At 43.7% G+C, this 24,312-nt stretch overlaps 1 protein-coding gene across 1 annotated transcript in view; it reads left to right on the plus strand.

The window, feature by feature from the left end:
* LOC124545758 (codanin-1) overlaps positions 1 to 24,312 on the plus strand; it is a 166,602-nt gene that overhangs the window by 1,542 nt on the left and 140,748 nt on the right. The window contains exon 2 of the mRNA XM_047124701.1: positions 15,268 to 16,022. Coding sequence (XP_046980657.1) covers positions 15,268 to 16,022 — 755 coding nt within the window. The remainder of the gene's footprint in view (positions 1 to 15,267; positions 16,023 to 24,312) is intronic.

A 24,312-nucleotide genomic window follows, 5' to 3' on the forward strand; every position in this document is an offset into this window, starting at 1 on the left:
CCTCATGGCCTCAATTTCCATTAACCTACCATTCTCACACCATCCACCCAACAGTTTTTCCTTTCCTCTGTCCTGTCACCCCCTCCCAGTTCGTGTCACCTTCGTTGTGTGCCATTCCCCTCCAGCTCTGGCCTGGGAACTGGGTGTCTCTGTTGTCCTCATCATTTCATCACCATCATCATCATTCATGACAGTGACTTGATTGGACTGTGCAAAAATTGGACTGTGTCAAAACTGGGACTGTGTACGGGCGCTGATGACTGCACAGTTGAGTGCCCCACAAACCAAACATCATCACCGTCATGATCATCATCCAGCTCTGGCAGGCATGCATTACGAGTCTAGCCCATACACCTGCCTGCCCTCTCTCTCCCTCGTTCCTAGCCAGCAAACCCCGGCTGCCTCCTTCCAAGTCATTAGCTACTCACCTCAACCCCTCTTCTTATGTTCTTTCTCTTTTGTGTGCGCCTATTTACAGCTCAACGTTTCTACTATTTGGTGAGTGGTCTCCTTTACTCCTAAATTATTTATTACTGGTTTCTTTAGTTTCTTCTTCTTCTTCTTCTTCTTCTTCTTCTCCTCTCTCTCTCTCTCTCTCTCTCTCTCTCTCTCTCTCTCTCTCTCTCAGATTAAAAAGTCTACTCACCAAGCAGCGGCAGAATGCACACGTAAAAGATTATAATTAGGCAAGCTTTTAGAGCCAGTGGTTCCTTCAACAGGCAGAAGGCTTGAAGGGGAAGGAAAAAGGGTGAAGGAAAAGGACTGGAATGGTCTAGGAAAAGGGGTACATTTCAGGAAAGTCACCCAGAACCATTGGTCAGGGGGGACTTACTAGACAAGGTGAGAAGGAAAGTCCTTCTTGTAAAATGCATTAAGTACGCAAAGCGGTGGAAAGTAACAATATTATGAAAATGATAGTTGCTACTCACTACACTGCGAAGATGCTGAGTCACAGATAAGGACAACAAAAAGACTGTCACAAAAAAAAAAAAAAAAAAAAAAACACACCGTCAAGTGGTAGAAAGATATGCTACTACCACAGATGCAGGTGCTGCTTTAACTCGGCAAGTGCAAGCATCGGCAGAGTATTTTGAGAGCATGAAGAAGAGAAATTTTGAACTTAGTTGTGAGTTAGGGGCTCATAAGGAGAGACATGATCAGCCACAATCAGGGTCTCACAGAAAGTAAGTCTGAATCAGAGTGCTTTCTGTTCTGTATGACGCAGCAGTGGTCGCATGGCTTAATCCCTTTGGGGGCAAGGCAATGGGGAACGTGGCAGTTTTCGTTAGGATGTTAGGGATGCTGTAGAAGCACATGGGTGCTAAATGAAGTAACCCTCTATGTAGATAATATGCATTTGGCAGGGAACGCCAAAGCATATGTTGTCTATCATGAGACATTGAGTAAAGCACATACATTTCAGGAGTGGGCTGCAGTATTGTACAAGTGGTAACTAAAAGCAGAACAGTGTGCGATTTTATCGAGAGAAATTAAGTATGTTGTCGATGCAATGCAGCAAGTCTGTGGAAGGGTTCTTGGATAGAATCTGTAATCTAAATGCAAAGACATATGTACAGACCCAGACTGTAGAAGCTCTTAGGGAACTGTTACAGGAGGCAGAAAACAGAACAGTGTGGCAGGAAATAGATTTATCAGTCTGGACCCCTGGGAAGAAGGAGACTGGGGCCACTATGGTATAGGTTACTTGGGATTTGCGAGATATGATAATAGGGTGGAATCATTGGATACAGCAGTAATGGAGTTTTCAGTTGGGAAACTTAAGTTCAGTGAACACATGAAGGTGTTGCCATGCATAGGCGAAGGTTGTTCAGTGATTCTCAGGTAGACTTTCTCAACAAACATCACGCTAAGATTGATCTTTTGCAATGCACAGTGAAATTCATTGAGACTATTTCAACTAGGGGAAACAATTGCAACTAAGACAATGGCACAAGGTTCACCTGTCTTGAAGGTGAGACCAGCTAAACTCTGTACATTTTCAGTAAAGATCGATCAACAAGCTAAAATACCAGCAGATACAGGAAAGACAGTGTGGGTTTCAGTGGAAACCGATTTGCCGAGGGAAACATTATATGTGGTTGAACCACTCTTAAGTAATGAAGAGTTGGATAGTTCACATTGTTTTATCCACAGAGGCCTAGCACATGTGAGTGACAGTAATCGGGATTAGATGTGGATAGTGTTAGTGTGGATAGTTTTGGCAGAGAGGAGGTGACTCTGCCAAAGGATGCAATAATAGCCACTCTAGAAGTCTTGGAAGATAAGGACTTCGATAGGTTGAGCCCAGAGGAAAGCCACAAGCAAACTGTCGATAAGGAAGTATTACTAGGGAAAGTAGATGATTTGAAGGGCAGTGATTGAATGGCTATGGAGAACTTGTTTTTGAGGTTTAGAGATTTATTTTGTGGGAATGGAAGGTTACCAGCAGCCCAGCTAATGCATGATCACATACCAACAGAGGATAGTGCACCAATTTATAGGAAGCCATACATTACAGCAAAGCAGCTTCAACCATTGGTAGAAGAATTTAGTGAACTACTACTACAGTTAACGCAGAAAAGGGAATCAGCGATCATAAAGCGGTTACGGCATCGATGATTTCAGCCGTAAATAGAAATATTAAAAAAGGTAGGAAGATTTTTCTGTTTAGCAAAACTGACAAAAAGCAGATTACAGAGTACCTGATGGCTCAACACAAAAGTTTTGTCTCAAGTACAGATAGTGTTGAGGATCAGTGGACAAAGTTCAAAACCATCGTACAATATGCGTTAGATGAGCATGTGCCAAGCAAGATCATAAGAGATGGAAAAGAGCCACCGTGGCTCAACAACCGAGTTAGAAAACTGCTGCGGAAGCAAAGGGAACTTCACAGCAAACATAAACATAGCCAAAGCCTTGCAGACAAACAAAAATTACACGAAGCGAAATGTAGTGTGAGGAGGGCTATGCGAGAGGCGTTCAATGAATTCGAAAGTAAAGTTCTATGTACTGACTTGGCAGAAAATCCTAAGAAATTTTGGTCTTATGTCAAAGCGGTAGGTGGATCAAAACAAAATGTCCAGACACTCTGTGACCAAAATGGTACTGAAACAGAGGATGACAGGCTAAAGGCCGAAATACTAAATGTCTTTTTCCAAAGCTGTTTCAAAGAGGAAGACTGAACTGTAGTTCCTTCTCTAGATTGTCGCACAGATGACAAAATGGTAGATATCGAAATAGACGACAGAGGGATAGAGAAACAATTAAAATCGCTCAAAAGAGGAAAGGCTGCTGGACCTGATGGGATACCAGTTCGATTTTACACAGAGTACGCGAAGGAACTTGCCCCCCTTCTTGCAGCGGTGTACCGTAGGTCTCTAGAAGAGTGTAGCGTTCCAAAGGATTGGAAAAGGGCACAGGTCATCCCCATTTTCAAGAAGGGACGTCGAACAGATGTGCAGCACTATAGACCTAACGTCGATCAGTTGTAGAATTTTGGAACACGTATTAAGTTAGAGTATAATGGCTTTTCTGGAGACTAGAAATCTACTCTGTAGGAATCAGCATGGGTTTCGAAAAAGACGGTCATGTGAAACCCGGCTCGCGCTATTCGTTCACGAAACTCAGAGGGCCATAGACATGGGTTCACAGGTAGATGCCGTGTTTCTTGACTTCCGCAAGGCGTTCGATACAGTTCCCCACAGTTGTTTAATGAACAAAGTAAGGGCATATGGACTATCAGACCAATTGTGTGATTGGATTGAGGAGTTCCTAGATAACAGAACACAGCATGTCATTCTCAATGGAGAGAAGTCTTCCGAAGTTAGGTGTGCTGCAGGGGAGTGTCATAGGACCGTTGCTATTCACAGTATACATAAATGACATGGTGGATGATATCGGAAGTTCACTGGGGCTTTTTACAGATGATGCTGTGGTGTATCGAGAGGTTGTAACAATGGAAAATTGTACTGAAATGCAGGAGGATCTGCAGCGAATTGACGCATGGTGCAGGGAATGGCAATTGAATCTCAATGTAGACAAGTGTAATGTGCTGCAAATACATAGAAAGATAGATCCCTTATCATTTGGCTACAAAATAGCAGGTCAGCAACTGGAAGCAGTTAATTCCATAAATTATCTGGGAGTATGCATTAGGAGTGATTTAAAATGGAATGATCATATAAAGTTGATCGTCGGTAAAGCAGAAGCCAGACTGAGATTCATTGGATGAATCCTAAGGAAATGCAATCCGAAAACAAAGGAAGTAGGTTACAGTACGCTTGTTCGCCCACTGCTTGAATACTGCTCAGCAGTGTGGGATCCGTACCAGATAGGGTTGATAGAAGAGATAGAGAAGATCCAACGGATAGCAGCGCGCTTCGTTACAGGCTCATTTAGTAATCGCGAAAGCATTATGGAGATGATAGATAAACTCCAGTGGAAGACTCTGCAGGAGAGACGCTCAATAGCTCGGTACGGGCTTTTGTTAATGTTTCGAGAACATACCTTCACCGAAGAGCCAAGCAGTATATTGCTCCCTCCTACGTATATCTCGTGAAGAGACCATGAGGGTAAAATCAGAGAGATTAGAGCCCACACAGAAGCATACCGACAATCCTTCTTTCCACGAACAATATGAGACTGGAATAGAAGGGAGAACCGATAGAGGTACTCAGGGTACCCTCCGCCACACACCGTCAGGTGGCTTGCGGAGTATGGATGTAGATGTAGATGTACAGAGGATGATAGAACCGAATGATAGTCCCTAGAATGCAAATATTGTCATTGTGCCAAAAAAATCAGCCGATGGGACACACAAATACAGATTTTGCTGTGGCTACAGATATCTAAATGCACGAACCATTTCGGATGATTATCCTATTCCAAACATCACGGAAAGTTTAGATAATGTGGGTCAGTGTCACTTCTTGACAACAGTGGACCTCAGGAGCAGATACCATGAATTGGAGGTGGTGCCTGAAGGTAGGCCAAAACAGTATTTACCATCCCAGTAGGACTCTTTCATTACAAATGCCTGCTATTTGGATTAAAGAACACACTGGCAACTTTTCAGCAGTTGTTACATGGGATACTGAGAGGATTAAAGCCAAAAACCTGTCTAGTCTATCTCGATATAATTGTCTATTCAAAGGACCTATCGGAGCATGTGAAATGTTTGGAGGATGTCTTTAGTAGACTATGATCAGCACATTTGACATTAAGTGTAGACAAGTGCCATTTTGCGCAAACTCGAGTAACTATCTGGGGCATGTGATTAGTGAGTGTGGGATACGGACCTATCCTCGTATTACAGAGAAAATTATACAATACCACAAACAACTAAGCGTGTACAGTCATTCATTGCACTCTGTAATTATTATAGACTGTTTGTGAAAGACTTTGCGAAAACAGCCGGACCGTTGAACAAGCTACAGAAAACGGGGACAAAATTCCATTGGTCACAGAAATGTCAGGAAGTGTTTGAAAAGTTGAAATATTAGTTTCAGTTCCTGTTATGGTTTTTATAGATTTTAAGAAAGAGTTTTTCCTTTCGTGTGATGCTTCAAATGAGGCAGTCGGTTGTGTTTTGGGACAGATGGTGGATGGTCAGGAACATCTGGTAGCAAACATTTCAAGACAGTTAAACAAGGTGGATCTTAACTACTCAACAATGGAGAAAGAAATGTTTGTGATCATATATGATATTACATATTTTTGGTGTTATCTGTATGGTAGGAAGTTTAAGGTCATGGCAGATCATGCCCCATTGAAATGATTGCTTGGTTTGAAATATCCATCTAGTAGATTAACTCGGTGGCCACTTACGTTTAGTGAATTTGAGTATGAGGTAAGCCGGCCGGAGTGGCCGTGCGGTTCTAGGTGCTACAGTCTGGAGCCAAGCGACCGCTACGGTCGCAGATTCGAATCCTGCCTCGGGCATGGATGTGTGTGATGTCCTTAGGTTGGTTAGGTTTAATTATTTTCAAGTTCTAGGTAACTGATGACCTCAGAAGTGAAGTCACATAGTGCTCAGAGCCATTTGAACCATATGAAGTATGAGGTAATCCATAAGCCAAGGAGGTCTCACGCAAATGCAGATTCATTAAGCCATGGGGTAGAAATATTAAGTATGGTAGGGAGGAACGTTGAAGAGTGACAGTAGGCACTAGCAAGGAATAAGGAGTGACTGGCATTTAAGTCACAGCTACATTTTGTTGTGCTTGAGGGTTTGTTGTGTAGAACGACAAGGTGTGGCCCATATTTGGTGGTTCCAGAGGGTTTTCGGAAGGAAGTTTTGCAGCAAGCTCGTGACCATATGTTGTCAAGTCATGGTGGGCGTTGTGTGATGGACAGACATGGAGCAGAGCAGTTTTGTTGGAGGAACAGGAAGTGTGATGTGGAGCAGTATGTTAAGGACTGTGCGCCATGCATGCAAAGGGCTGAAATCACACATGAGAAAGTGCCATTGCAAAGGTTTCCAGAGGTGTCCAGTCCATTTTCTATGTTGGGATTGGATGGCCTTGGGTCATTTAACAAGACACTTGCAGGAAATAGGTATGTTCTCGTGATAATCAATCATTTTTCTCAATTTGTGGTAATGGTACCGATGGCAGACCAATGGGCTAGTACTATAGGGCAGGCATTAGTAAACAACTGGATATTAAAGTTTACTTTTCCTGAGACTATAATTACAGACCAAGGTACGAATTTTGTCTCGGAATTAATAAAGCAACTATGCCGCGTATTGTGTATAAGGAAATTACAGACAAGTTCGTTTCATCCGTAGACTAACGGAAGAATGGAACACATGCACAAATTCCAACGATGTTGAGCTATTATGTAGGTTCCAGAATGATGATTTAGACACCTATTTACCATATGTACAGTCTGCATATTCGAAAATTCTTACGGCAACGGACTTCTCGCCATTTGAGACAGTGTACAGCAGGAAAATGCCATATGTCAAAGAGGAAAATGAAGAAATTTTTAACAAAATGCCAGGGACCATATTAGGTTGTGGAAGTGACCTCATTGTTCAACGTGAAGATACAATTCCCCCAAAAATATCTGTTATACATGTCAGCAACATAAAACCGTTTAAAGGGATGGTAGAGGGGATACCACAGTTATCGGCAACCAATCCGGAGGTGAAATGTACATATGGTTTTTCTTTTTATGTAGGGATATTTATTGTTTTTCTTCATGGAGTTGTTAGTTTTTCATGTCGTTACTACTGATATTGTTTTTCTTTGTCGATTTTGTGTACAAGCAAGGGGGTGATCGAGTAATTTGTGATCTGTCTAGGTGGCCGAGTATGGACTGATATGCGGACATGTGAAGCGAGGTTGTTTCTGGGGGTAAGTAAATGGGATGAGTTGTGGGAAGGAGCTTCTGCCAGCCCAAACGTATTTCCAGAGGGTGGGTTCTCATTGGTTATATTCCATGATAATGCTGCAAAATGTATGGTTGAACTGCTGTGAAGGAGGCAGACCAGTAATATTGAAAAAACTCAAGCTTCAGGAAAGCAGAATGATCACTAATGCGACTTGTGAGGTAGCCGGGACAGATTTTTGTCTTCCAGCTATGCTCATAGGCTCAGCTGTTATGACATTGTCGCACAATACATTATATTGACCAGAAGGATCTCTGAAGGCATTACCCTTCAAAATTTGTGTATTTAAATGACGCTCTCAATCCAAAGCTTTTTCAGTCCTTGGACAGAGTAATAGAGTCTCACCAAGGGGGAATTTTGATGGAACAAATGTGGCAGCATGTAAACCATTTCTGGGAATAACAGGCTCACAAAGTATTAGTCTTGAGCATATCAGCCACCAGTTGTGGCATGTTTCTAGCAGGCTTTTGTGCACTGTACTTCTGGCTAAGTTGCAAGAGGGTACTGACTGTGGATGTGCCAGCATACCAGTCATCAGTGGAATTGTTGGTCAGGAAAGCAATTAGTTTTAATGTCTTAATTCACATACAAGGGTATGATAAGGGATACATGGTAGTAATAAAATGTAAATGGAAGTCCAGTATGGTAAATTTGGGAGATTGTCCTCAATGAGTAGATTATTAGAGTTAAGGTAGTTGAGTGGGAGAGCAACGTTAAAGATATGGGATGAATCTTCTCAGAAGGGAAGAGGTATGCTACATCATGAATAAATACAGGTGTTGATTTGGGGAATTCTTGTAAATTTTGCACAGCTATGGCTGGAAGGCAGTAGCTAAGGGATCAATTGGCGTATCAGTTGGCAGGCGGGGGAGATGTTGGTATTTTGTAAGTGAATTTGAGAGGTAGGTTTACATCACCGTTCGCAGGCTAGAAAGCACCGCCCGGCAAGCAGTGCATACAAATTTGAAGTAATCAGGGCAGCACAGGGCACTGACATGCTGTAAAGAACCCACACAATGCAGTTACAACAGCACCTAGTGACCTGTGTATAGGGGCCAAAGCGGGCTGAGGAAAGCTGTTGTAGTAATTATCAAAGAGCATTCCACTTGTCCCCTCCATAGGAACTACAGCAAAGGCATAGAGAAAAGACGTATAAATAAATAGGCCCAGAGGCTCAAAGTGGGAAGTTGTGTCACCATTCTGTCTGCATCTAGAACTGGAGAGAATGATGATTATTTAAATTACAGACCAACCACAACGACCTTTTCATGATGGATATCGGTGGCCAACTGGCTCGCTTACTCTACTTAAAACTTCCACTGCATGGAAACATCATTGCTGTGGCGGGATGTGTCACACCTTGTAGCTACACTGGAGCAAGAAGCGAAAGAGCTACTAGCCTCCGCTCCCAGGTTGGCATCATCCAGTTGACGGCAAGCTGCTGTCTGCAGGGTCAGGGCTGGGGCGTAAATTTGTGGTCCCGTGTACAGAGCTGTCTGCGGGCACTGAACGAGCTACACTGGGTCAACAGCCAGAACTGCTAAGGCTCACGACAATGACGGTGGAAGGCTGTTTCCCTTTGGCCTCTACATGGGGTCCAGGAGTTGCCCTTGAAAGAGCAGTCAACCATTTTCTGGGCCACTGGGCGCAGCAACACACACGGCAGCCACTTGGCTGTGGTATGAGTGGAGCGCTATACCAGCAAGACTGGGTGACTGGGAGCTGACACTGCGGATTCTGGCCTCCACGCACACACGGTGCGCAGCGCCATCGCCGAGTTCAGTAGAAGGCTCGCTGTGTATCTTCGATGCAATAAAGTCAGTGACACACTTGCCTGTGTTTCTCTGCACACTTCGGTGCTTTCGAGGAGACTCGTTAATAAAACCTTTCAGCATAACAATATGATAACCCATTCCATTAAGTACAATAATGAGTGAATTAAATTGTTATTAACTCAGTATAAGAATATCACTATAAGATATGATGAATTGTGATTAACAACAATTTAATGACACTTTTTACGTGTGAGGAAAGAATCTCCTAATAGTTAAACGGCACCCCGCCAACTGAAGTCAACCACTGTTGTTGACTGAATCCATTCCGAGTGCGACTCGACTTCATGGATGAGTTCACAAAAGCTGGTTTTGGCCAAGCTGATGATTTGGCTGGTTTATGACTGAAACCAATACAAAACTGAAATTTTTTTCGGTTCTTAATTAAAACTGCACCATACCATAATTTGTAATTGTTGTTGTATGAAGGATAGACTGCTACTCACCATAAAGATGACAGATTGAGTTGCAGACAGTCTTTCCATCTGCAACTCTCTTCTCATAATTGTTGATACTCCAACCTTAGATTTTCCATTATTGTTGTTGACTTGTCATATACAAATATAAAGTGTGTTTGTGTGTTTTTTGCTTGTACTTAATAACTATTGTGAGTTCACTTTTATAGTCGTGTCCCCTTGTCCAGTTTTGTGGCAATAGATTATCATTTCTTAGATTGGTCACACCAGACTGTGTCAAGAGTGGTCAATTAATCCTCTTATTACAGAATCATGAGTAACAAATACATATTGAAATGGTATTACGTGTAGCTAATTCACATGACTTCCCAGAAACATTTAGTGTACCTTAAGTTTTGAAATAACTAGTCTTAAAATAACCTCATTACCTGAACATAGCAAGTTGTAGTACATCAATAGCTCTATTTTATATATAATGTATAAGTTCAGCATAATGAAAAGAATAGTTTCTATTCACCATATAGTAGAGATGCTGAGTCACAGAAAGGCACAACAAAAAGACTGTCACACAGCTTTTGGCCAACAAGGCAATTGGTTGGGGGTAAGGAGGAGGCTGGGGCGTGGAGGGGAAGGGAAGGGGTGAGGGATGGTAGATTACTGCAGGGCGAGGTGGAGAGTGGGGCAGCTAGATGCATGGGGAGATTAGAAGAAAGGTGGGGGGGGGGGGGGGCTTAGCAGAAAAAGAGAGAAGTAAAGAGACTGGGTGCTTTGGTGGAATAGAGGGCTGTGTGGTGTTAGAATGGGAACAGGGAAGAGGCTACATGGGTAAGGGCAATGACGAACGAAGGTTGAGACCAAGAGGGTTACAGAAACGTAAGATATATGGCAGGGAGAGTTCCCATCTGCGCAATTCAGAAAAGCTGATGTTGGGAAGCATCCAGGTGGGACAGGCTGTGAAGTAGTCATTGAAATGAATGATGTCATGTTGGACGGCGTGCTCAGCAACAGGGTGGTCCAGTTGTTTCTTAGCCACTGTTTGTTGATGGCCATTCATCTGGACAGACAGCTTTCTGGTTGTCAAGCCCATGTAGAATTTTACACAACGGTTGCAGCTTAGCGTGTATATCATATGACTAATTTCACGGGTACCCATACCTATGACGGGATAGTTGATGTTTGTGACAGGACTGGAGTAGCTGGTGGTGGGAGGTTGTATGGGACAGGTCTTGCATCTATGTCTGTTACAGGGATAAGAACCTGAAGCAAGGTGTTTGGGACGTGTTGGGTGACTGGAAAGATAAGGCACAGTAGATCTGTTTTTGTACAAGGTTGCGAGTGTAATTATGATCAGTAAAGGCCTCAGTGAGACCCTCTGTATATTGTGAGAGGGACCGCTTGTCACTGCAGATGCGATGGCCATGGGTGACTAGGCTGTATGGAAGGGACTTCTTGGTAAGGAATGGGTGGCAGCTATCAAAGTGAAGGTATTGCTAGTAATTGGTAGGTTTATAGGGACAGAGGTACTGATATAGCCATCTTTGAGGTGGTGGTCAACATCAAGGAAGGTGGCTTGATGGGTTGGGTAGTACCAGGTGAAGCAAATGGGGGAGATGTTGTCGAGATTCTGGAGGAATGTGGATAGGGTGTCCTCACTCTCAGTCCTGATCACAAAGATAGCATCAACGAATCTGAACCAGGTACCAGGTGAGGGGTCTGGGATTCTGGGTGTTTAGGAAGGATTCCTTTAGATGGCCCATGAATTGGATGGCATAGGATGGTTCCATGCTGGTGCCCATAGCCGTAATCTGGATTTGTTTGTAGGTAATACCTTCAAAGGAGAAGTAATTGTGAGTGAGAATATAGTTGGTCGTGGCGCGCCCGGGTTCCCGGGGTCGATTCCCGGCGGGGGTCAGGGATTTTCTCTGCCTCGTGATGACTGGGTGTTGTGTGATGTCCTTAGGTTAGTTAGGTTTAAGTAGTTCTAAGTTCTAGGGGACTGATGACCATAGATGTTAAGTCCCATAGTGCTCAGAGCCATTTGCACCATAGTTGTTCGTGGCAACTAGGATGGAGGTGGTTGGTTTGTAATCCGTCGAGCACTGGGAAAGGTATTGTTCAGTAGCAGTAAGGCCATGGGCATTAGGGATGTTAGTGTAAAGGGAGGTGGCATCAGTAGTGATGAGCTGGGCACCATGTGGTAAAGGGACATGAACTGTGGAGAGACAGTGGAAGAAATGGTTACTATCTTTTATGTAGTAGGGTAGTTGTGGGTAATAGGCTGAAGGTGTTGGTCTATTAAAGCAGAAATTCTCTCAGTGGGGACACAGTAACTGGCCACAATGGGGCATACAGGGTGGTTGGGTTTGTAGACTTTAGGAAGCGTGTAGAAGACAGGATTTCAGGGAATGTTAGAGGTGAGGAGAGCGATTGTCTCCAAGAGATTTTCTGGGATGGGCCTAAGGTTTTGAGTAGAAACTTGAGATCCTACTGGATTTCTGGAATAGGTCACTGTGGCAGGGTTTGTAGGTCGATGAATCTGACAGCTGGCGGAGTCCTTCTGCCAGGTAATCATTGTGGTTCAAAACAGCAACAGTGGAGCCTTTGTCAGCAGGTAGAATAATAAGGTCAGGAACAGGTTTTATGTGGTGGTTTGCGGATCTTTCTGCATTTACAAGGTTGGTTTGTATGCTGAGGAATTAGGAGTTTGGGGTTAAGTAATTCTGGAAGGTAAACTGGGTGATTTGATAACAGTGTGGGGGGTATCACAGCTGGCTGGAGGTGTAAACTGAGTCAGGTAGGGTTCAACATTGGTCTTTGGTTGAGTCTGATTGGTGGGGTTGGTGGCAAAAACGTTTTTCCACTGTAGGGACCCGGAGGAGGAGAGAAGGTCTGGCATGATTGAATTTCGAGGTGGGGCAAAAGATGAGGCCCTTGGAAAGGACTGATACTGTTGCAGGGCTAAAGCTTTTGGAGGAAAGGTTTGTGAGTGTGTTTCAGGTCTGTTTAGTTTCTGGATTCTTTGTGGTGGTGTGAGGCAGTTTTGGAGGGCGGAGTAAATGTAGTAGGTCTGCGAGACAGGTATTTTCAGCTATGAGGGGGTGTGGGAGAGGTTTGGAGGTTGTTGTAGGGGTGGTGGACAGTGGTAGTCCAAGGCAGGAGTAGGAAATGAGCAGGTTGGAGGGTTTTTTGAGGTGGCATTGTGCATGTTGCTCTAGTTTCTCGAGGTCCATAGTTCCACCATCTAAAATCTAACACCGACCGTATAACCTGCTGACAAGGGCTCCACCACTGTTGTTTTAAACTGCAAGGATAACCTGGCAGAAAGACCCCATCAGTTGTCAGATTCATCCACCTACAAACCCTGCCACAGTGACCCACTCCAGAAATCCAGCAGGATCTCCAATCTTTACTCAAATCTGTGAGCCTATCCCAGAACCTCTCCCCAGAGTTCATCTCTCTCCTGACCCGTAACATTCCCCACACTCCTACCTCCTACATGCTTCCTAAAGTCCATAAACCCAACCATCCAGGATGCCCAATTGTGGCCAGTTTTGTGCTCCCACTGAGAGAATCTCCGCTCTTGTAGACCGACACCTTTCGCCGATTACCCGCAACCTACCCGTGTACATAATAGATACCAACCATTTCCTCCACCAACTCTCCACAGTTGATGTCCCTTTACCACACGATGACATGCTCATCACTATTGGTGCCACCTCCCTTACTAACATCTCTAATGCCCATGACCTCATGGCTATTGAACAATACCTTTCCCACTGCAAACAGATTCCAAAGCAACCACCTACTTCCTAGTCGCCATCACCAACTATATTCTCATCCACAATTTGAAGGTATTACCTACAAACAAATCCAGCATACAGCTATGGACACCAGCATGGCACCATCCTATGCTAACCTATTCATGGGCCACCTAGAGGAATCCTTCCTAAACACCCAGAATACCAAACTACTCACCTGGTTCAGATTCATTGATGACACCTTCATGATCTGGACCAGGTTTGAGAACACCTATCCACTTTCCTCCAGAACCTTGGTACCTTCTCCCCCATTCGCTTCACCTGGTCCTACTGACTCATCAAGCCACCTTCCTTGATGTTGACCACCACCTCAAAGATGGCTATATCAGTACCTCTGTCCATACCAGACCTACCAACCACCAGCAACACCTCCACTTTGACAGGTGCCACCCATTCCATACCAAAAAGTCTCTTTCCATACAGCCTAGCCACCCATGGCTGTTGCATCTTTATTGATGAGCAGTGCCTCTCACAATATACAGAGGGTCTCACTGAGGCCTTTATAGATCGTAATAACCCTCCCAAACTTGTACAGAAACAGATCTCCCATGCATTATCTTTACAGTCACCCAACACTTCCCAAAGCCCAAAGGAGCACTCTCCTTGTGACTCAGTACCGCCCCGGACTGGAGCAACTGAATTACATTCTCCACCAGAGTGTTGACTTCCTCTTGTCATGCCTTGAAATGAAGAATGTCGTGCTCACTATCCTTCCTACTCCTCCCACAGTGGTATTATGCCATCCACCAAACCTGCACAATATGCTGGTCCATCTCTGCACAACACCTGCTCCCAACCTCTTGCCTCGTGGTTCATTTCCCTGTAATAGACCTAGTTGCAAGACCTTCACCACCTACTCCAGTTCTGTCACAAACATCACCTATACCATCAAAGTCATGGCTACCTGTGAAACTAGTCATATGATCTACAAGCTAAGCTGCAACCACTGTGCTGCATTCTATGTGGGCAAGACAACCAGCAAGCTGTCTGTTCGCATGAATGGCCATCGACAAACAGTGGGCAAGAAACAACTGGACCACCCTGTTGCTGAGCATGCTGCCCAACACGATGTCTTTGATTTCAATGACTGCTTCACAGTGTGTGCCATCTGGATCCTTCCCAACACCAGCTTTTCTGAACTGCGCAGGTGGGAACTCTCCCTGCCATATATCCTACATTTTTGTAACCCTCCTGGTCTCAACCTTCGTTCGTCATTGTCCTTACCCATGTAGTCCCATCCCTGTTCCCATTCCAACACCACACAGCCATCTATTCCACCAAGGTACCCGGTCTCTTTAATTCTCTCCTTTTCTGCTAACCTCCCCCGCCCCCTCCTCTCACCCCTGCCCTCCATCTAACCTCCCGACTGCATCTAGCTGCCCCACTCTCCAGCTCGCCCAGCACACTCCCAGCAGCACTTTACCGTCCCACGCCACTCCCCTTCCTGCTGCAGTCACCTTCTCACCCCCACCCAGTTGCCTCTCCCACAATGCCCTGCTGCTCACAGGCTGGCTCCAGTTGCCATTGAATGTTGTCATGTGTGTGTGAGTTATGTTTGGGTGAGTGTGTGCATGTGTGTATGTTGTCTAATTTTGACAAAAGCCTTTTTGGCCGAAAGCTAATTGTGTGACAGTGTTTTTGTTGTGCCTTTCTGCAACTCAGCATCTCAGTTAAATGGTGACTAGCAACTATCCTTTTCATTATATTCTTATATTCCATCTGAGATTTTCCATTGTTTAATGTATAAGTCATTATTTATAAGTGCTGTTCTTTTTATTTATTTATTCATTCATTCATTTATTTTTCAGTGCTCTTAAACCATCTCCTACTGCAACAACTCCTCTAAAACCAACAAAGGCTAGAGCTCAAAATGGAAATTTTAGTTCCAGCTCAGTTTTAAGACGGAACAGTGAGAATAAAGTCTCAAGACCTAAGAAAGTAGAGTTGTTTCCATGCAACTTGCAATCAAGACATACTTGTGAAGTGATCAAAAATGATAAGCTCAACAACATAGGGAATCGTGCATCTGAAGAGACAACCGTATGTAATTGTCATAGTGCACGGAAACAAAATTCTGGACAAAAGCTTTTAGAAGACGAGTTGAGAACCAAAACTTGTCTCCTAGAGAACATAGATAGTCCAAAATCTGAAACAAAAAAGAAGGTAGCTCTGACGAAAGTTGATCCATCAACTCCAAAAAATAGATGCTCACAAATTTTTAGTCCAACTGATAGTCCAGAACATACACGGTCTATTTTTAGCTCTGTGTCACCCTTGTCCAGGAGTTCATCAGATCCTGCCTCACCATCTCATCACTGGGAAAAAATTCAATTCACTGGAAAAATCAATAAGCCATGTAGTACTTTTAGTCTCAATGACTTCATTGTCAAGGATAGTAGCAGGAGTTTGACCAAGAAGAGGGGCCATAGGAATCAAACTCATGGTCATGGGTTCTCCAATATCAACGAAGAAAATGTGCAACCATCAAGGAGCCAGAAACGACGAATAAAGCCTACAAGATTAATTACTAATCAGAGTGAAAAACCAAATGATAATCAGAAAGGTAATATTCACATATATATTTCATTTATCTTCTCCTCTCCCCCTTTCTAATCTCCTTTGTCTTTGTTTTTTGTTGGATCTATTTGTGGGATATGGGTAATTTCTGCATGGCATACAAATAGTGGAATAAATAGAAATAACCGTTCATGTTATAGTCGAGACATTGATTGGTAGACAAAAAAACACCACCTTGTAGCAAAGCTTTCAGACAGTGTCCACCTTCCCTGTTGCCCAGTTTGGCTGCAAAGCTAGAACAATCTAGCTCTCTCTCTCTCTCTCTCTCTCTCTCTCTCTCTCTCTCTCTCTCTCGTGTGTGTGTGTGTGTGTGTGTGTGTGTGTGTGTGTGTGAGAGAGAGAGAGAGAGAGAGAGAGAGAGAGAGAGAGAGAGAGAGAGAGAGAGAGAGAGAGAGAAAGGGGGGGGGGAGGAGTAGCTACAAGTTTAATCATGTTTATATACCTTGATGTGAGACAGAAATCTATTGAATTGAATCCATAGTAGCTAAAACTTGTCTCAGAGTACAATTATTTGCAGTGATATATTCTGGCTACTCCATGCTTCAAACTTAAAACTATTATTCATATAACAATACATGCCAGTCAATAAAGCGCAGAGTCCAGAATAAAGCTTGTATCATAAGTGCATAAGTGTACAAGCTGCATCTGTTGGTAATAAATAATAAATGTGATTAAATATTGTGACACCAACCATCTCCTACCACCTCAGAAGCATTACTTTTCAGCACACCTTTTTACAGTTTTTTTAGAGCCCTGTTTCCATGTATTTTAGGGCAGCTAAGAGGTATCTATCTTTCAGAATGCCTGACTACCATTCTGAATTCATCACTGGAGAACTAAACCTTTCATGGCACCTTTCTCTTACATGGTGAAAGCCATAATAAGCACCTTTCTACAGCTGGACTTTTGTCCTTTTATATTTGTCTGCCACCGTAGCTCATACAGCCCCTAAGTCACTGCCTCTGCACACTAGAGCTGCTGGGCCTGCGTTCGCTCCTTCGCTTTCATATGTACTCAAAGAAATCGTTATAACAGCATGTGCTAGATTAAGTGTAGTAGTGTAATCTCCCCTTAAAATCACTCTTCTAGTTTTATCCAGCATGAATAAATCTGTTTGCATGATCCATGTAAGTATAATTATACAAATCAAATCTGCATATCAAGCTGAACGGAAATTTACTAGCCAAAATACTAGATACTTTTCACCTTTTCCCTAATTTTTACTGTCTCTTTTAAAATAACCACTTTGAGCTACAGTGGAATGAATTATGGATGTAGGTTGCAGCAGCTATGCAGAGTTGAAGAGGCTTGTACAGGCTAGAATAGTGTGGAGAACTGCATCAAACCAGTCTTTGGACTGAAGACCATAAGAACAACATATTCTGCTTAAAGTGTTTAGTCATGTAATATTATTATCCATGACAATTCAAAAACAGGACATTTTGCTATCTTCAAATTATTCCTGGTGGCTGTCAATGATTTCTGGGGGATGCTCTAATGTAATGTTACTCTCCTGTTACCCCATGCCAGAGCTGTTGCTCAAATGAAGGACCCGGGCTTTTCCAATTGACAATACATTATTACCCTGCCAGAGTTAGATATGAAGGTGAGGTTGTGCTTAAAAAAATTCCAGGTTTCATCGTATAAGGGGCGATCAAAAAGTTTCCGTTGGAGGGCGTTGCTGTAGTGTGTATGCAACGTAGTGCGTCTCTGATGCAGGTATAAGAGCACCGTGTGTGATAAATGTGGAAATGTGAACTATGGTGAAGTTACTACTATTTACATCCAAACAGCACCAAAATCATATTATTCTCTTCTTGGCTGCAGAGAGACAAATGCCAGTATACATCCATTGGAGAATCAAGAACGTATATAGGCAGCATGTCTGTCAGAAACCACTGTTGTGGAATGATGTGTCACCTTCACGATTACCCCAAGTCCCCATATCGCAAATATTGTAATGCAGAAAGTACGCAAACTCAAGTGGGAGACACTTGAGCACCTGCCTTGTAGTCGTGATCTGTCCCTGTGTGATTTCATGCATTGGGTCCCTTAAAAAGGCCTTGAATGGTTAACAATTCCTGTTGGATATGGATGTGCAGCAGGAAGCTATGGACTTCTTCAAGCAGCAGGACATGGTGTTTTACCAAATAGGCACCATCATCCTGGTGTGTACGTGAGACGATTGGCTCAATGCTCACGGCAGTTTTGCCTGATTGGCGTACCAATTCTTAATAGTACAGTTGTTGAACAGAAACTTTTTGAGCACCCCTTATACAACTACACCAGTGAATAAAATCAGCTATGGGAAACAACACCCGCTCCATTCACCACCACCGCCTTCCACCACGGTACAAGTGTCTGAGGATCGTCAAAAACTGACCTAATCCAGTTGCGATCAAAATAAATGTTTTTGCGGTCGAGACTGTTTGTGTCCATTTTTGAGAGCACTATTTAACTATGGAATTGGGATGATAAAAGTAATAATCAGTTTTCCTGCTAGGACTCTGCAACCAAAAAAGCTGTTGAAATTTTCTGTATTACTAGCAAGTGAAAAGCAAGCACCGCAGTGATAATGTGATATGTGATTTATTCATCTCATTACGTACAATTTTCAAATCATTCGATTTGATGTACAGAAGACATGTCAAGGTTTACAAAAGAAACTTTTTTAAGAGAAATACAAAAGTTTACATTATATTTTACATTTCTAAGTTACAGTTACAAAAGTACATAAAATAATACATGTAATACAATCCCTGTGTTCAGACTGTGAGGCTGTCCTCAATGAATTCATTGACAGAATAATAACACTTTTCCACCAGAAGAGTAAAGAGCAATCTTTTCAGTGAACCAAGCTCCATTTTAAATATATTACTGCCTTTTATTTTATTGAAAATTTTTAACACCACACACTCTGGCATTTGGGCATAAAGTAGTATTTACAGATAGGTCGCATACACTGTGAGGAAGTATTGCCACACCATTAGACCCAATATGTGATAAACTGTTTTCATGGGTCTTCTCAAGACTTCATCAAGTCTGATTGCTGAAATACAATGTGTAATAAATTAATTTGCCAAGAAAACTGTGCTGTGAGATTTTTCAGAAAAATTTCTCTTTGATTTTTTCTTTGTTAGCAGCACTGTTGGAACTGTGCTGGCTTTTTAGTATGTTCGGTATATCTTGAAAGCTGATGTCATAAAAAAGTGTCCTTTGAAACAGAATTTCTTGTAAGTGAGAGAAATTAAAATGGACTAGATCAAACAGATAGGGTGTGGGAGAACAGTGGCCAAGGTCTTTAACACATCTACCTGAGTGTAAGATAATGGACAATCGCCACAGATGCTCACAAGCTGGTTTCAAAAAGCTTGGAAGTAACAGAGTCTAAAGAGCAGACATACAGTGGCTTGTAGAGCTACATTAATGTGACGCATTTAAGACAGAAGTAATCAGATTGTGGTAAGTTCTTGGATTTGTTTCAGTTCAGGCTCACCTAATGAAGTTAAATATGAGCCTATATAAAAATTGAGAAGATGGAGTGTAACAATACACAAAGATCGACAGAACTTACTGAGAGAGGGAGAGGTTTCCGATAAATTTGAGAGTATATTTTCTTACCTTTTTTATGTATATGGGGACATTAATAATAGTTGCAGATTTACTTGACGTGAAACCAGGAATTAGAAACCCAACTACACCACTTTGTATGGCGATAAGGTCATGAATTCAAGTACAGGTTTAGTGAAATATAACCTAATGAAATTGTCCAATTATTTGAAATTAGTTTGTACTCTTATGATCTCACTTATGCTAATTTTTTGTATGTACTACAAGAGCTATAGTGTTGTTCTTTCAGGTTCCAGTGTTCCTTTATTTTCAGTCATGGAAAGTGAATGTTAGCACCTCTTCACTAAGAATTTCAGCTCCTTTTAGTACAACACAATTGTTTCTTTGATTTCTGGCCATGAAACTTGATGGGCAAAAATTTTAAAATTTCATCTGATATCCAGACTGCAGACTAACATTTAGATTAAAGCTTTTTGGCTCACTCATTTTTAATCTGTTGATTTGCTTTTGTATCCCAACTGGAAGACGGTGCGTGGGTCTGCTCCTGTACCGAGCAAAAAAGGAAATGATAGAGGAAAAAAATTTTAGTCCCTGTTCGTTGCCAGCTTTTGTATCCCGCCTGGAAGGCGGCGCATGGATCTGCTCCTGTAAACTGAAGGGTAGGCTGAATGCAGGAAGTGAGTAGGAGCAGGAAAAGGTGAAAATCTCTCGGTACAACTTTTTTCATAAAAGTACATTTAATAGAGAATATTAGCCAATGAAATACATGTAACTTTTGGTAATGATGAGCATGTAGGTGCGAAGTCTTAGACCCGTCGTAAGTAGTGCAAATTCTCTATATGAAGTGAAGCTAAAGTGAAGTGTCCCGGCTGTCTGCTCTTGATCAAATGGGCTGAATCTGGAGCGGAGCTCATAGAGCTCCATAGCGCCGCCTAGAGGGAGCTGTTGTCGGTGTCTATCATAGTGCCAACTTAAGAACTTGCACCTCTGCCATGGCATCATAGCTATCGATACCACATCCCTTCCCCTTGAAACGATGAACCGTCGTTGAGTATGGCTTCTGACGACGGGTGGAGGGACCCAGGGGTGTCGCAGTTGAGGGGGCGGACAGCAGAACTGCAGGGGCACGCTGTCCACCCATGACCCCGAATTGCTCATGAGGGGGTGAGGAAAACGCCCCTTGGAAAACCTGCTCAGGCCGCACATCGTCACTGGGTAAGCTCGGCTAAGGAGACGGAACGACGACCTCCATAGGCAATGGCGGCGGTGACGGCGCCAGCTGCGTGACGACAGCCTCAGTGTCCATCGGTTCTGGCACCAAGGAGGAACATGGCGGCGGTGATGACGGCCGGAGGTGGGGCCGTGGCAGCGGCGAGAGGCGCCCGTCCGATGCAGGTAACCGGACCAGCAGCGGCGACGACAGCAGGCGCACCCGCGGTCGAGGCGCGAGTGGTGGAGGCGCTGTTGGAGGAGTTGTGGGCTGAGGCGGCGGAAGCCACTAAGCTCCCAATTCTGCTGGAAAATAACCAGCGGCAGAAAACCGAGGACTGCTCAAACGGATCTGGTTCGTGTGTCGATTGACAGTGCTGGAGGGACCAGAAATGACAACTAAGGCGTGGCCAAGCTGGCGAAGAACGCACTCCTGCTCCCAGCGCTGCCTACCAGAGAAAACGTGATAGAACACCAAATCACGCGGTGCCAATCCAGAACGCGGCGAAGCAGCGGGAGCTCGCGGCGGCGGGTGCAATAGCTGCAGGAGCGACCAATGGGCGCGGCCTTGTAGCAATTCCACTGGGGAACGGGTGCCGCGGGGCTGGGAGTGATATGAAGCAAGGAAAGTCCAGAGCGCACGCTCATAAGAGTGCGTGGCACACAATGTGCTCATCTGTGATTTAAACGCACGCACAAAGCGTTTAGCCTCGCAGTTCGACTGGGGGTGGAATGGGGCTGAGGTCAGATGGCGAATGCCATTAGCAGCATAGAATGCTTCAAACTCTGAGGACACGAATTGGGGGCCATTGTCGGAGACAATAACTTCAGGAAGAACCTCAATGCAAAAAATAGACGTCAAAGCCCAAACAGTACTCGCAGATGTAGTAGAAAATATAGGTACAACAAACGGAAAGTTTGCTGTACACATCAATGACTATCAACCAGTGGATGTCCCAGAAAGGACCCGCAAAATCAATATGAACGCGCCGCCAAGGCGCAGTAGGAATCGGCCACGCCAAGAAGCGTTGGTGGGGAGCAGATTGATGCTCCATGCAAGAGCGACAGTTAGCAAGCAAATTCTCAATTTGTTTATCAAAGCCGAACGAAGTGCAGTGACGACACGCTAATTGTTTCGTCCGCACTATACCCCTATGACCAGTGTGCAGCAAATGGAGGGGTTCTGACTGCAATGAACAAGGTACAACCACATGAGACTGATCATTGTCAGTTCGTTACAAGATAACACCATGGTTTACAAATAAGTTGTGACATTGCGCAAAGTAACATCAAACAAGTGGATCATGAATCCGCATAGCAGATGGAGGCCATTGAGTATGAAGATACTGCAAAAGAATCGGCAAAGAAGCAATGCGATGAAAATCCACTGGAAAACCATCAGCGAATTCCTTACCTTTTGAACCAATAAACATGCAGGACAATTCGGAAGAATCAAACACTTCGTATGTACCGATAGGCAGACGAGACAAAGCATCAGCGTTGCCATGCTGGGCCGTAGGCCGAAACAAGATTTTGTAATTGTAGTTAGACAAAAACAAAGAGCAACATTGCAACTTTTATGCAGTACAGGCTGGAACTGGCTTTGACAGGTGGAACGACGATGTCAAAGGCTTATGGTCAGTTACCAAATAGAACTTTCGACCGTACAAAAAAATCATGAGACTTTGTCACTCCATAGACAATAGCTAAAGCTCCTTTCTCGATTTGAGAATAGTTTTGCTAGGCAGGATTGAGCAACTTGGATGCAAAAGTGATCGGGTGATTGACAGAATTAATGCGGTGTGAGAGAACCGCTCCGATGCCATGAGAAGATACATCGACAGCCAAAACAACTGGTTTGGAGGGATTGAAAGGAATGAAACAGCAATCAGTCAACAAAGTAGATTTGATCTTGTGGAAAGCAGCGTCACATTCCGAAGACCAAACAAAAGGAACGTTCTTACACCGAAGGTGCTGCAAAGGCGCTGCAATCTGCGCTGCATTTGGTATAAACCGAATATAATGTGTAATTTTGCCCAACACAGACTGAAGTTCTTTCAAGTTCCTGGGCGCTGGCAAGTCTCTAATCGCACTGAAATGTAACGGCGAGGGGTGGATACTCTGTCCGTTAATCATATGTCCTAAATACTGAATCTCAGTTTGAAAAAATTTGCACTTGTCTCTCTTACACTTTAGTCCTGCCTGCAAAAATACAGTAAATAAGGCCCGCAAATTCATCAAATGTTCGTCAGGGGTGCGACCTGATACGACTATATCATCCAGATAATTGGAACAACCAGGGACAGTGGCACACAACTGCTGCAAGTAAGACTGAAAAATAGCAGGAGCTGAAGCACAACTGAACGGAAGGCAACGAAACTTGAACAATCCAAGGTGGGTGTTGATCACAAAATAGTGCTGTGACTGTTCATCGAGCGGAATCTGAAAGTATGCGACCCGCAAGTCAATCGTGGGAAAGAATTTTCCTGCACCAAGCTTATCAAAAATGTCTTCAGGATGCGGTAAGGCAAACATATCTACCACTGTCTAGGGATTTACTGTAGACTTAGTCAGCACAAATACGGAGACGACTGTTTGGTTTCTTCACACACACTATAGGCGAAGCTCATGGTGAAGCAGAAACAGGTTCAATAACACCACTGTTTTACAAATGCGTAACTTCAGCAGCTACGGCATTGTGCAGTGAGTGCGGTACCAGGTGTGCGCGGCGGGAAACAGGCACAGCATTATCTTTAACAACAACATGCACTGCATAGTCCTTGGCTCAACCAAGGCCAGCAGAAAAGAGTTCAACAAAATCATCGCATAGTGCAGCAACACTGTCTGCATGGTCACTAAAGTTGATGCAAAGTACATTTTCCCAAAGGTGAGGCCAAAAAAGTTCAAATGCGTCCATGCCAAAAATGTTTGTAGCATCACTAGAGTGGAGCACATGGAAAGACACTGTACGGGTTGTTGCACCATACGTGGCTAGCAAACTACACACACTGAGCATTGAGATTTCCTGTCCAGTAAATGCAATCAGTGTGGAATGCGAACGATGAAGCGGGGGCGAACCAAGCAAGTCATACATTGATTTGTTCAGTAAAGAAACTGATGCACTAGTGTCCTGCTGCATGCGAACAGAACGCCCACAAATGTGCAAAGTTACAAAAAGTTTCCTCGCATCATGCTGAATGTGAGAGAAACTGTCTGGCAAAACTTGATTCACACAACAAGCTGGAGAAGCACATGAAGCAGAAGGCTTGGAATAAATGGCATTAACGTCCATAGGCTGTTGTGAATCATGGTCTTGCCAGTTGCCGTTGCGGTGACACCCACTCGAGTCATGCGAATGGGAGACAAGTTGTGAATTAGAGTTTTTCTTACTACACACAGCTTGCATGTGTCCTTTCTTATTACAAAAATAACACTGTGCTTGACAGGATGGGCAACAGTCCCATGGGTGGGCACGAAAGCAGTTCCGACATGATTCC

The sequence above is a fragment of the Schistocerca americana genome, chromosome 8 (assembly GCF_021461395.2).
Source record: "Schistocerca americana isolate TAMUIC-IGC-003095 chromosome 8, iqSchAmer2.1, whole genome shotgun sequence".
Taxonomy (NCBI): domain Eukaryota; kingdom Metazoa; phylum Arthropoda; class Insecta; order Orthoptera; family Acrididae; genus Schistocerca; species Schistocerca americana.